Source organism: Pecten maximus, chromosome 16, assembly GCF_902652985.1.
Source record: "Pecten maximus chromosome 16, xPecMax1.1, whole genome shotgun sequence".
NCBI lineage: Eukaryota > Metazoa > Mollusca > Bivalvia > Pectinida > Pectinidae > Pecten > Pecten maximus.
The window spans coordinates 25,597,119-25,609,578 of NC_047030.1; the positions used below are offsets into that span (position 1 = coordinate 25,597,119).

At 37.3% G+C, this 12,460-nt stretch overlaps 1 protein-coding gene across 1 annotated transcript in view; it reads left to right on the forward strand.

The window, feature by feature from the left end:
- LOC117314679 (probable cation-transporting ATPase 13A3) overlaps positions 1 to 12,460 on the forward strand; it is a 41,604-nt gene that overhangs the window by 17,168 nt on the left and 11,976 nt on the right. Inside the window, exons 9-22 of the mRNA XM_033868768.1 lie at positions 21 to 90; positions 775 to 909; positions 1,452 to 1,521; positions 2,073 to 2,201; positions 3,618 to 3,800; positions 4,278 to 4,423; positions 4,856 to 5,056; positions 6,009 to 6,070; positions 6,619 to 6,763; positions 7,910 to 8,026; positions 8,669 to 8,834; positions 10,030 to 10,150; positions 10,484 to 10,608; positions 11,056 to 11,237. Of these exons, the coding sequence (XP_033724659.1) occupies positions 21 to 90; positions 775 to 909; positions 1,452 to 1,521; positions 2,073 to 2,201; positions 3,618 to 3,800; positions 4,278 to 4,423; positions 4,856 to 5,056; positions 6,009 to 6,070; positions 6,619 to 6,763; positions 7,910 to 8,026; positions 8,669 to 8,834; positions 10,030 to 10,150; positions 10,484 to 10,608; positions 11,056 to 11,237 (1,852 nt within the window). The remainder of the gene's footprint in view (positions 1 to 20; positions 91 to 774; positions 910 to 1,451; positions 1,522 to 2,072; positions 2,202 to 3,617; positions 3,801 to 4,277; positions 4,424 to 4,855; positions 5,057 to 6,008; positions 6,071 to 6,618; positions 6,764 to 7,909; positions 8,027 to 8,668; positions 8,835 to 10,029; positions 10,151 to 10,483; positions 10,609 to 11,055; positions 11,238 to 12,460) is intronic.

Below are 12,460 nucleotides of genomic sequence, written 5' to 3' on the forward strand. Positions count from 1 at the left end.
TATATTTACTTTTTCTCCAGGAGTATTCTGTATGGTATCAACTCTATCCAAGTCAGTGTAACACCGATTGTTGTCCTTCTTATCAAAGAGGTAAGTTATCAATATTAGGGGAGGGGGGGTGTTCCCAAATTACATATTGGCTTCTCTTTAAATTTATCAGTACGACCGTCTATTCGTCAAAGATTAAAAGCAATACATGTATGTTCCCTATCAATTTTGGGTTTCTATGCCTAAGGTTTCAAGGTTAAATTGAGGTCAAAGGTCAAATTCATTGTCCAGGCTGTAAACTCTTACTTACTGAACATATACTAGCTATGAATTTAATTTGTAGATAAAACAACTACAGTGTACATTGTGAAGGATAGGTGTTTTGTCATATATCACTTTCAATTTTCATTTTAAAGTTTTGAGGTCAAAGTTCAAATTTATATTCAGTGTTCAAACCCAATTCCTGTAAATTCAATGATATTTTATAGTTGTATTAAGGATGGCAAGTTTAGGTCTTGTGTGGCTTAACCTGTGTAATGTGCTATCAGTTTTAGGATCTCCATTAATTGGTGTGATCCTTTAATTGGAATGATCATTTTACATCAAGATTGATTCATACTTCTATAAATGTCAGTGCACTAACATAACAAATATATTGATCCTTTGAACAAAACTTTATTCTGGAAATTCCGGTTACAGTGTATTTTAATTGACGACTTTTGGAGGAGAATAGTCTAATGTTGATTTCACTGACTTTAACATTCAATGTTTCTCCTATATCTTTAGGTGCTGTCTCCGTTCTATGTGTTCCAAGTATTCAGTATGTGTGTGTGGTACTCCGATGAATACTACATCTATGCCACATGTATCCTCCTGATAACAACCATCTCCATCACTACTTCCATCTACCAAACCAGATCTGTGAGTATTATAATTCAAGCTCCATATCTATCAAACCAGATCTGTGAGTATTATTTGAGCTCCATATCAACCAAACCAGATCTGTGAGTATTATCTACCAAACCAGATCTGTGTGTATTATCTACCAAACCAGATCTGTGTGAGTATTATTTGAGCTCAATATCTACAAAACTAAATCTGAGTATTATTCAAGCTCCATATTTACTAAAGTAGAGCATGCATGCTCAGGAATAAGACCCCCCCCCCCCCCCCTAATTTTTTGACATTTTCTCTGCAATCGTACTCGTGAATAAGCCCATCTCATGCTTTTGAATGTCTAATCCACAATGTAAAAAATAAAATATGATGTGAAAAAAAACAATGATTTCTAAGAGAAAAATAATAGTGATCATTGATGTTTGTTTGTTTTTAATTTTGGATAAATATTAAATATCTTAAACTGAAATAAATTCATATTTTATACATGTATCTTTTATTACTTAACAATACCCACATTACATGTTCCTCTAAATGTTTAATACATTATACATCTAAATATACAGATGCAGCGAGCATTGCGTAACACCATTCAATCATCTACGACAGTGACAGTTTTCCGTGGCGATGATGAACGTAAGTCAAACTCAGCCTTCAACTTAGTATTACAACTTTAATTCACTATTGCTTAAACCTGGTAATAGACATCTGCACCAAGGTGGATTATAATGATAAGGGTTTATTTTGACTATTCTATATATTTGGTTTGGAAATTTAAAGCATTTGTTAATAAAAAACTGTCTATATTGATAAATTGCTGAAATGTCTATATTGATAAATTGCTGAAATGTCTATATTGATAAATTGCTGATATGTAAACTGATAACTCCAGTTTGGTCCAAGGAGGTGTAGGTCTATGATACCTGATATCTGGAGGGCGTGTCAAGGGCCTCCCGCATGTTGTTTGGTGAGGTAGTCACCAGCTACTACAAGGAGACCCCGCAGCAAAATGACCCTGGCTGTACGGGACGATAAACTCAGCAAACGAACAAATAAATGTCATTAATACTTTAATATTATGTGGATAATACCCTCCTGGCCAAATGATGTGTAAAGTAAATAAATGAGTTTGCCAACCTAATCTATAGACTGATATAAACCCTGATGAGATGAGTCTTTGTTTGCAGCCTGTAACATCCAATCAGAGGACCTTATCCCGGGAGATGTTATAGAGATTCCGCGCCATGGCTGTGTCATGCAGTGTGATGCTGTCCTCGTCGCTGGAAACTGCATTGTTGACGAGAGCATGCTCACAGGTAGGTGTTGTGACATGTAATCACAAGCTTCTGATAATAAAATGAGATCGTGTTTGTTTGCATTACAATATATAATATCAAATTAGCCTCATAGGGATTGCATTCCACCATATTTCAGCTGTGTATCAATTTTGAGATTCACAATTAATGAGATGCCAAAATAGCAGATAGTATATGTTTTATAAATATCATTCACAAAATGCCATGGTGGCCAAGTGGTTAAGGTGTCTCGACATTTTATCACTAGCCTTCCACCTCTGGGTCGTGAGTTCAAAACCCATATGGAATGGGTAGTTGCCTGGTACTGACCGTAGGCTGGTGATTTTTCATCGGGTACTACTCCACCTCCAAAACCTGGCACATCCTTAAATGTCCCTGGCTGTTAATTGGATGTTAAACAAAAATAAATCAAACCAAATACTAGATAGATTGACACCCAAAATGCCTTGTACACTGTGTACACATGCTGCACTGGTTATGTATAGGAAGATAACAGAACGATATGTAATGGAGAGGACACTAGCAATAACTTGATTGTGTAAGATATAACCTTTTACTTATCCAAAGTGCTACCGATCAAGAAAAAATTTCTTTTGCTATTTCTCGTGCTCTAGAGGGATTTGCGTAGGTTTAAACTATTGCCAAACCTACTGGAAGCATCCCAACTCCAAGAAATATCAATTTGTCACCAGCAAACCTTACTATAATGGTATCTTTCTTATGGATCTTTATAGATATAGATATTGTAGTAGAAGTCTTTATTCATGGAGTGAATGAAAACAAACTCTGAAGTCTCCCAAAATATGTCCTGTGTGCTCTGCTTCCATCTGACCTTCATGATATAAATAAGCAACGTTTCAATGTTAAGGTCAAATAAGATGACATTAAAAGTATATTTTGTTTATGGTTCAGAGCCCATGGCCAGTAAATCAGGAGTGACAACTACTAGTTAGTTGGTCATTTAACGTTAAGGAATTACAATATTTACACACTTTACATGCATGGATGTGAACTTTTCTTTATTTCATGTAATCAAAAATTGTCATGATAATTGATTGTATTGTGGTCTGGCGTTCCCTGCCTGTGTCGGTTTTTGCTTCTAGGGAAGCTGAGAAACGGGCTGGTCTGTGCTATTGTGGTTGTGCCCTTGGGCAAGAAACTTTACCCTAATTGATCTGGATGACATACAACAATCCTCCCATATGTTGTTCAGTAAGGTAGTCACCAACTACAACAAGGAGACCCCGCCTCAAAATGGTTGTTCACGAGGCGATAAACCCAGCAAACAAACATTGATTATACACTGTACATTCGCATATTATGAAAAATACTGATAACAAAAAAAATACAATAATGTATCACAGGTAATGTTAAAGTATTACATGTAATGTAAATTGCTGTATTTCTATTTTGTAGGAGAGAGTGTTCCGGTCACTAAGACCCCTCTCCCAAACCCTAAGCTTGTGAAACCGGGTGAACAGTTAACAACGACCTTTGACATCAAAGAGCATGCACGGCATGTCCTGTTCTGTGGCACACATATCATACAGACACGTTACTATGGTAACAAGAGAGTCCGGGCTGTGGTAGTTAGGACAGGTAAGTTACTATGGTAACAAGAGAGTCTGGGCTGTGGTAGTTAGGACAGGTAAGTTACTATGGTAACAAGAGAGTCTGGGCTGTGGTAGTTAGGACAGATAAATTACTATGGTAACAAGAGAGTCTGGGCTGTGGTAGTTAGGACAGATAAATTACTATGGTAACAAGAGAGTCTGGGCTTTGGTAGTTAGGACAGATAAATTACTATGGTAACAAGAGAGTCTGGGCTGTGGTAGAAAGCCTTGTCAACTAGGTCTTACTCCAAAGCCACAAAATATAAACCCCATGAAATTTAACAATTATGTATACAGTATTATGCACTTGAAAAAGATATGCAAAAAATCCCATGACTGTAGCACATTGTCGATAAATGCTGAACTCTAAAAATCTAATATCCCATTTAAGCTTTTTTCTATCCTGATTGCTTTGTGTATTAAGAATTTGACTGAATCGTGTGTGTGATTTCTGTTTTTTAAGGGTTTTCTACAGCCAAAGGTGAACTTGTACGCTCCATCCTGTATCCCAAACCTGTCGACTTCAAATTTGAGCGAGACACCTACATTTTTGTGGGTGTGCTGGCTTTAATCGCAGCCTTAGGCTTCATTTACACCATTATATTAGAGGTAGGGAGCAACAGAGCAATCATATGTTATCCCTCGTAATTTCCTAATTTAATATGAAAAAATTATCCTGTAGACCTGCTTTGCAACAATCTTAATATAAATACGGGAGAATAATACAAATACAGCAGAATAATACCTATAATAAGTGTTTGACATATTTAATGTACAAGTCGAACACAGAAGTATCATTTTGTTGTATTATTTTAGAACTACAGATTCCAATTCCAAAAGAACTACTAAAGTTGATTTGAAGTGGCCATCATCCATTTTTGTGACCTGATATTGCATATTTGTACTAGAAAGTTTAAGATTTATAGGAAAGTGAGTTAATCCTGATCGACTATAATAAAAAACTTTGAAGTTAATACTGATGATTTGGCATGTGTTAATTTACTGAGATATGACAGTTTACTGAGATATGACCTGTTGTAGATCCAGTACGGTGAGGATGCAAAAGACATCGCCCTTCACTCCCTCGACATCATTACTATCACCGTACCGCCCGCACTACCAGCTGCCCTCACTGTGGGCATCATCTTCGCTCAGCGTCGTCTTAAGTCTCATGGTATCTACTGCATCAGTCCACGGGCCATCAACATCGCTGGTAGTCTGAATGCTGTGTGCTTTGACAAGGTATGTACTGTTATTAGAGTTTTCCTACCTGTTGGAATAGTCCTTAGTGACTCCAGTTGTTGACGGGCCTTAAAACAAAATCAAAACCCGTTGCAGTTTTGTGTTCCTGTAAGACTGTATCATGGATATTTTAGGTTTGTAATATTCTGTCACTCATTTGCTTACAAGGAATAATCTCATGGAATTATAACTTTTAATTTTATTTCTAATTTTATAAAAATATATATCTAGGGCTTTTTTCATTTGTTGACGTCCAAACGGTTGGACCAGGGTTGTTTGTTATGAAAATCGGACAGGCCTAGTGATTTAACCATGTTGCTTTCAGATGAGATTGACTTGATAAAGACTTTGATGGCCAGTATTAATGTCTGCGAGGCTGTCTGGATTGACGTGTAAAAAAAATACATTTAAATTAAATGATAAACCTGTTTGTCTCTTATAATAAACAGGCCCCTAGGCATATGTTTTCGCAACATAGAAATTGTCCTAAATGGTGCAGAATGTGGGCACAAATCACCGCAGTATCACTGCAGGGTTAGCACGGGCCTTGAGAAAGCCTTGAATTTCACCTTGGGCCTTGAAAATCCTTGAATATCATTCCGGGCCTTGAAAAGCCTTGAAAATTGGTTTACAGCCTTGAAAAGTCCTTGAATATTAAAGGTTCATTAGGATAAATGAAACCCTGGCCACTGATCATTTGGATTCAACTTTGTCGTTGCAGCTTCCCCTACAAACATTTATAATAACCATGTCAAGTTGTATTTTGATCAAGTGGATAGCTATAAGTTGCTTTTTTGTTCTCTTGTTCCCTCTCAAGATGACTTAGATGACGGGTAAAATGGGCCTTGGATATTTAATTAAGACATTGAAAAAGCCTTGAAATGGCCTCGAATTAGGTTTGACATAATCCATATGAACCCTGCACTGGTACAGTCTGAGATTTATGTTGCAGACTGGTACTCTGACAGAAGATGGACTCATGATGCAGGGTGTGGTACCGTCAGAAGATGCCTGGTAAGTAGTTGTGAAGTATGACAAGTGTCTTTTTTCTGTGTGAAGAAAGACAACTCCCATATGTTCAACTCCCAGACTTTAGTTTCTAATATCCTTTCAGAGGTTGAAGGGGTGTCAACCTCTGAAAGGATATTAGAAACTAAAGTCTGGTTATTGTTCAATTTTGCCTCACGCTTAAAAGGTGCACGTGTAGCTATTGGGTCAGTCTAAGATCACATGTATGTGGGCAGAGTATCTTTCAGTTTTTCTTTTGCACCGGTAATAATTAACTACCACTTTCTAACAAAATTCACATTTTTTGCGTTATATTTGAGGTTAAATTAAGTTTGATTGCAGACAGCGTAGAATCTGTTACATCAATTAAAGTTAACAATGTCTTTGTGAAGAAATATCTTAGATCATTTAACTTCTGACCAGGTGTAGATTTTTTAACCTATATTAGACATTATATTGTCATGATTCAGTATCACCCAAATGTTTGCCTTTATGATCATTGCTGCCAACAAAATTTTCCATTAATTTATTAATTTAGTAAATCTTCTTTCTAGTTTCCATGATGAGATCCGGGATATGTCCGATGTTACCAAGGGTTCGGTGCTAGTGTGTATGGCGACGTGCCACTCGCTGACTAAGATAGATGGTGTCCTCAGTGGAGATCCCCTCGACCTCATTATGTTCTCATCTGTAGGCTGGGTAAGGATTAACCCTAGCTCATTATGTATATGTTACGATTTGAATTTACAGGCTTTGTATTTGAACTTAGTTTTTGGTCACCTGAGACATCAGATGATCTATTGCAATCGCCTTTTGTCATGCATCGTCTGTGAGTAAACAAAATACATTTTTGATTTCTTCTCAATAACCAAGAGGCCCGGTGTCATGGTATTGGGCCAGTAGCAGATAAAGGGCTACCAAGTTTGTTCAATTGAATGACCTTAACCTTTTTTCAAGGTCACAGGAGTCATATGTCTTAAAATCTTTAAATGGCTTCTTCTCAGTAAAAATTGGGGCCGCGGTGGCGGAGTGGTTAAGGTGTCCCGACACTTTAACACTAGCCCTCCACCACTGGGTTGCGAGTTCGAAACCTACGTGGGGCAGTTGCCAGGTACTGACCGTAGGCCGGTGGTTTTTCTTCGGGTACTCCAGCTTTCCTCCACCTCCAAAACCTGGCACGTCCTTAAATGACCCTGGCTGTTAATAGGACGTTAAACAAAAAATAAATAACAAAGACCCAGGGTCATGATATTTTACCAGTAGAATGCTGGGACATGGGATACTAAGTTAGTTCAATTGAATGACCTTGACCTATTTCAAGGTCACAGGCCTGAGGTGTGTTTGATGTTGGGTTATTTTATCAGTGTACACATCAGAACTCAGGTGACTTTTAAGGCCCCTGTGCCACTTGTTAACATATTTTTGCTGTTAGATCTAACCCTGTGAAGATTAAGTATAATTTGGTTTTATTAAGCTGATTTGTATTATCATGAGGTAGTTGTACAGCATATAATAGCAGATCATTGTACAAAATTAATATAGCAAGATCTTCTTTAAAAAAAAGTTGTATATACTTACTACATGTCTAGACCAAAGAACAAAATCTGTATTTAACTACTGTATTATATACAAAGTGTGATATTATCTGAAAATCTGTCCAATCCTAAACAAATATCTTGATCGCTGAGATGTTTGGTGCAGACATATTTTACCCTACACAAGAAAGGCTAATTGAGTTACATAATCATGTAGTAGTGTCTGTCTTCATTGAGTGTAGCCTATGATTCAGTGTATGGAATCAACAGTGATCTGTTGTTAATGGTAAGCCTGTGTTACTGTTGACAGGACCTGGAGGAGCCGGGCCAGGAGGAGGCTAACAGATTTGATATGATGGTGCCAACCATTGTGTATCCCTCTAAATCACCGGATGTGCTCAAGGAAACTATCGACTTTGCTGATAAGGTACAGACATCTTTATGAGCCAGTGGTCTTGGGGAGAATTAACGATCTGAAATTCGTCATTTACTGCTATCATCACCACAGTTTGAAGGGGGATGTGGACTCGTAGCTTAACTCAGTCATGGCATGATATGTATGTAAAAGTCATTGTTACAGGACAATATTATGAAGATAAACTTTAAGGCAATATTATAAAAATTACTGTAACAATTTTTGATCATCTGTCATGTAATAAGTGCTATTCCAGTAGAATATCTACCAAATGGGAAGCCCCCAAGTTTGTCAGAGACCAACAAGTAATTTAACTCATGGACAAACAGAAGCATGTATTACGGTCACATTTTCTCCTGATAAGCACGTGCACCCAGCAAGCAAAGAATAATATCTTTTTTTTTGTACTTCCATAGGATATAATTGTATTTTGATTGGCGAGTTTTCAATATTATTATTATACGTAATTCAGTATTTCCGGAATATTTTGCCAAAGTCAGTGTTAATTTTTTGCAAAAATAACTGAATCAGTATTTTGAGATTCCATCAATTTCATCCATGTGTTTTACTGTGACAGTATAACGCGTAATAGCCCTGAACAATTAGATCCATCATCAAACGTTTTTAACTTGCACTTAACATTATATATGACAGGTGGACCCACACCAAAAAGAGGAGTATGGAATCCTGCGTCAGTTCACCTTCAGTTCTAGCCTACAACGAATGTCGGTCATCGTTAGACAGCTCCAGTCGCCTAACTTTGAACTTTACTGTAAAGGCGCCCCCGAGATGATCGCCAGCCTCTGCCGACCAAACACAGGTAATGTGAACACCATGACAAGATCTAGTTACAAGCTTTACCTGAAAATCAGTATTTAATGTTTTGCAACCCATGTGATAATGTATCATCAAATATCTGACGGTATCCTTGTCATTGGTAACTGTAGTAATTTTTAAAGAAAGTTATTATAAAATAATAAGTTTGAGCATTTAAATTGGTTGTTTAAAGGGAAATAGTTTCCAGTTTAGACCAACTGTTACATTGTTATAATTAAAAGTCTCGATCTGCATCCTTTAAATATATAATTAGGATCTAAGATATTTCCACACAAAAACATTGTCTATTAATTTACCAGTGATGTGGAATGAAAAAATGATTTTTGTGCCTTGAGAATTATGTGAGAAATGCAATGTTTGTATAATGAAAATCTGTAGTTGATTATTATCAGTATGGTAATAATGATTTGGCAAATAACAGTTGTAAAATATCTCTCAACAATTATGAGAGTGAAAATAAAACAATGTAAGGAATTTCTTAATTCATTTAATTGATATATAATTCAACTTAAGAGTTGTTTTGCTGAAAACTGAGAATATATATATATATATCTATGTCAAGTAGTAATAACGACAGTACAGACAAGTAAATTGTCAAATTTTCGAGGCAATCTGCCCCTTTATCAAGACACAGGTAAATTATATACGATCACATATAGACATAGAACATGGAACAGTTACATAAATATAATGTAATTTACCCGTGTCTTGATAAAGGGCCAGATTGCCTGGAAAATTCGACAATTTAATTGTCTGTACTGTCGTTATTACTACTTGACATATATCTATTTCTAGTAATACGCATCCAACATTGGTTTGTTAGGATCCAGTACCTATATTGGTTTATACCGTCGTTATTACTTACTAGACCATATATATATCTTTTTACATCAATATCGATCCTGTAAGAAATTGGAAAATTAATAATTGATGGAAATCTTTACACTGATTTCAGAAGTTAAATCCTGCTTCAGCCCGTCTTCATCGAAAGTTTCATTTTAGGAAATTTGCTTCTAGATTTATAGAATAATTATTTTGTATAAATTGGCTCCCAAATATTTAATTTAGTATTGATAATAAAAATATTATGTTGAATTGGAAATGTTAAAATTTAAACAAATATTTCCATGAATTGTTTTATCACCTGTGTTATATAAAATTCCTTTTTTTATTTCCAGTGCCTGATAACTTCCAAAGTGTACTGAGTTCATATACCCAACATGGTTACCGTGTGATTGCTTTGGCTTGGAAACCACTTTCTTCTAAAATAAACTATGTTAAAATACAGAGGATGCAGAGGTAAGAATCTATCTGAATTCTTAGATCTTGATATAAATAATTCATAACTTGTCAGAAATTCTCAAATTCTCAAATCATCAAGTGTAGTATAAAAAAAATCAGAAGTAGTCTGGGATACAGAAATAGCAATTTTCTTCCCTTTTTTTTCTTTCTAATTTTCTATTTTTTTTTGTTTTTTGTTTTTTGTTTTTTTTTTCAATTTTTCTTTTTTTTTCATCAACTTAATATGTTTGGCTGTTAAATAGCTTTGTGAGAAGACTGTTTTGTGTCAAATGACTGTCACCTTTCTAGAATGCTTGTGAGTGTTTTTCTTTATCTTGATTGTCTCTTCAGAGAACAAGTAGAGAAAGATCTACTGTTTCTTGGACTTCTCATCATGGAAAACAAGTTAAAACAAGAGACATCGCCAGTCATTTGTCAGCTTCGTGAGGCAAACATTCGAACTATCATGGTCACAGGTAAGTTAACATAATAAAATTCAGTAACATAATTTACCTGTAATAGGGCTGGTAATTTCTGATTTGTTCTTTACCTGTATTGTTTAACTAGGCCTAAAAAAGATATCTGTGTTTTCGCTAACATTACTGACCCTATATTTTTGTGCATACTTTAACTGAAGTTTTTTTGGCAATATTCAAAGAAGAACAATATAGATTTAAGTCAAGAATTCTTGTCTAGTAAAAATTTATTTAAACATATGAATTTTTTTTTTGTCAGTTAACATTGTTGACTGACAAAAAATAGAACATATGATGGAACTGATTAAACTTTTCCTGACCAATGAAGAACAAAAATAAGCAAACTAAAAATAAGGGCTTGTTTCTAGTTTTTTTTTTTTTCTTCTTTCTTTTTTTCTTTTATTTACATTTAAATTGATTCTTACCTTGCCTGTGAATATTGTGTAGGAGACAACATACTGACAGCCCTGAGTGTGGCACGAGAGTGTGGAATGGTAGACGCACCGGACAAAATTATCCTGGCTGAAGCATTTTACCTTCCTGGGGATAACACACAGTCAAACCCACAGCTAGAATTTGTGTATGCTGATGACCGTAACAGGAAAGTTGAGGAAATATTTACTGGAGAGGTCAGTTTATTAAATCTTCTTAAGATTGGGGGCGGGGGAGGGAGGGCTAGGAGAGAGGTACAGATAGGGGTGGCTAAGAGAGAGGTACATATAGGGGTGGCTAGGAGAGAGGTACAGATAGGGGTGGCTAGGAGAGAGGTACAGATAGGGATGGCTAGGAGAGAGGTACAGATAGGGGTATCTAGGAGAGAGGTGCAGATAGGGGTGTCTAGGAGAGAGGTGCAGATAGGGGTGGCTAGGAGAGAGGTACAGATAGGGGTGGCTAGGAGAGATGTGCAGATAGGGGTGGCTTGGAAAGAGGTACAGATAGGGGTGGCTAGGAGAGGGGTAGAGATAGGGGTGGCTAGGAGAGAGGTACAGATAGGGGTGGCTAGGAGAGAAGTACATATACGGGTGGCTAGGAGAGAGGTACAGATAAGGGTGGCTAGGAGAGAGGTACAGATAGGGGTGGCTAGGAGAGAGGTACAGATAGGGATGTCTAGGAGAGAGGTGCAGATAGGGGTGTCTAGGAGAGAGGTGCAGATAGGGGTGGCTAGGAGAGAGGTACATATAGGGATGGCTAGGAGAGAGGTACAGATAGGGGTGTCTAGGAGAGAAGTACAGATAGGGATGTCTAGGAGAGAGGTACAGATAGGGGTGTCTAGGAGAGAGGTACATATAGGGATGGCTAGGAGAGAGGTACAGATAGGGATGTCTAGGAGAGAGGTACATATAGGGATGGCTAGGAGAGAGGTACAGATAGGGGTGTCTAGGAGAGAGGTACAGATAGGGGTGGCTAGGAGAGAAGTACAGATAGGGATGTCTAGGAGAGAGGTGCAGATAAGGGTGGCTAGGAGAGAAGTACAGATAGGGATGTCTAGGAGAGAGGTGCAGATAAGGGTGGCTAGGAGAGAAGTACATATATGGGTGGCTAGGAGAGAGGTACAGATAGGGGTGGCTAGGAGAGAGGTACATATAGGGATGGCTAGGAGAGAGGTACAGATAGGGGTGTCTAGGAGAGAAGTACATATAGGGGTGGCTAGGAGAGAGGTACAGATAGGGGTGGCTAGGAGAGAGGTACAGATAGGGGTGGCTAGGAGAGAAGTACAGATAGGGATGTCTAGGAGAGAGGTGCAGATAAGGATGGCTAGGAGAGAAGTACATATATGGGTGGCTAGGAGAGAGGTACAGATAGGGGTGGCTAGGAGAGAGGTACAGATAGGGATGTCTAGGAGAGAGGTGCA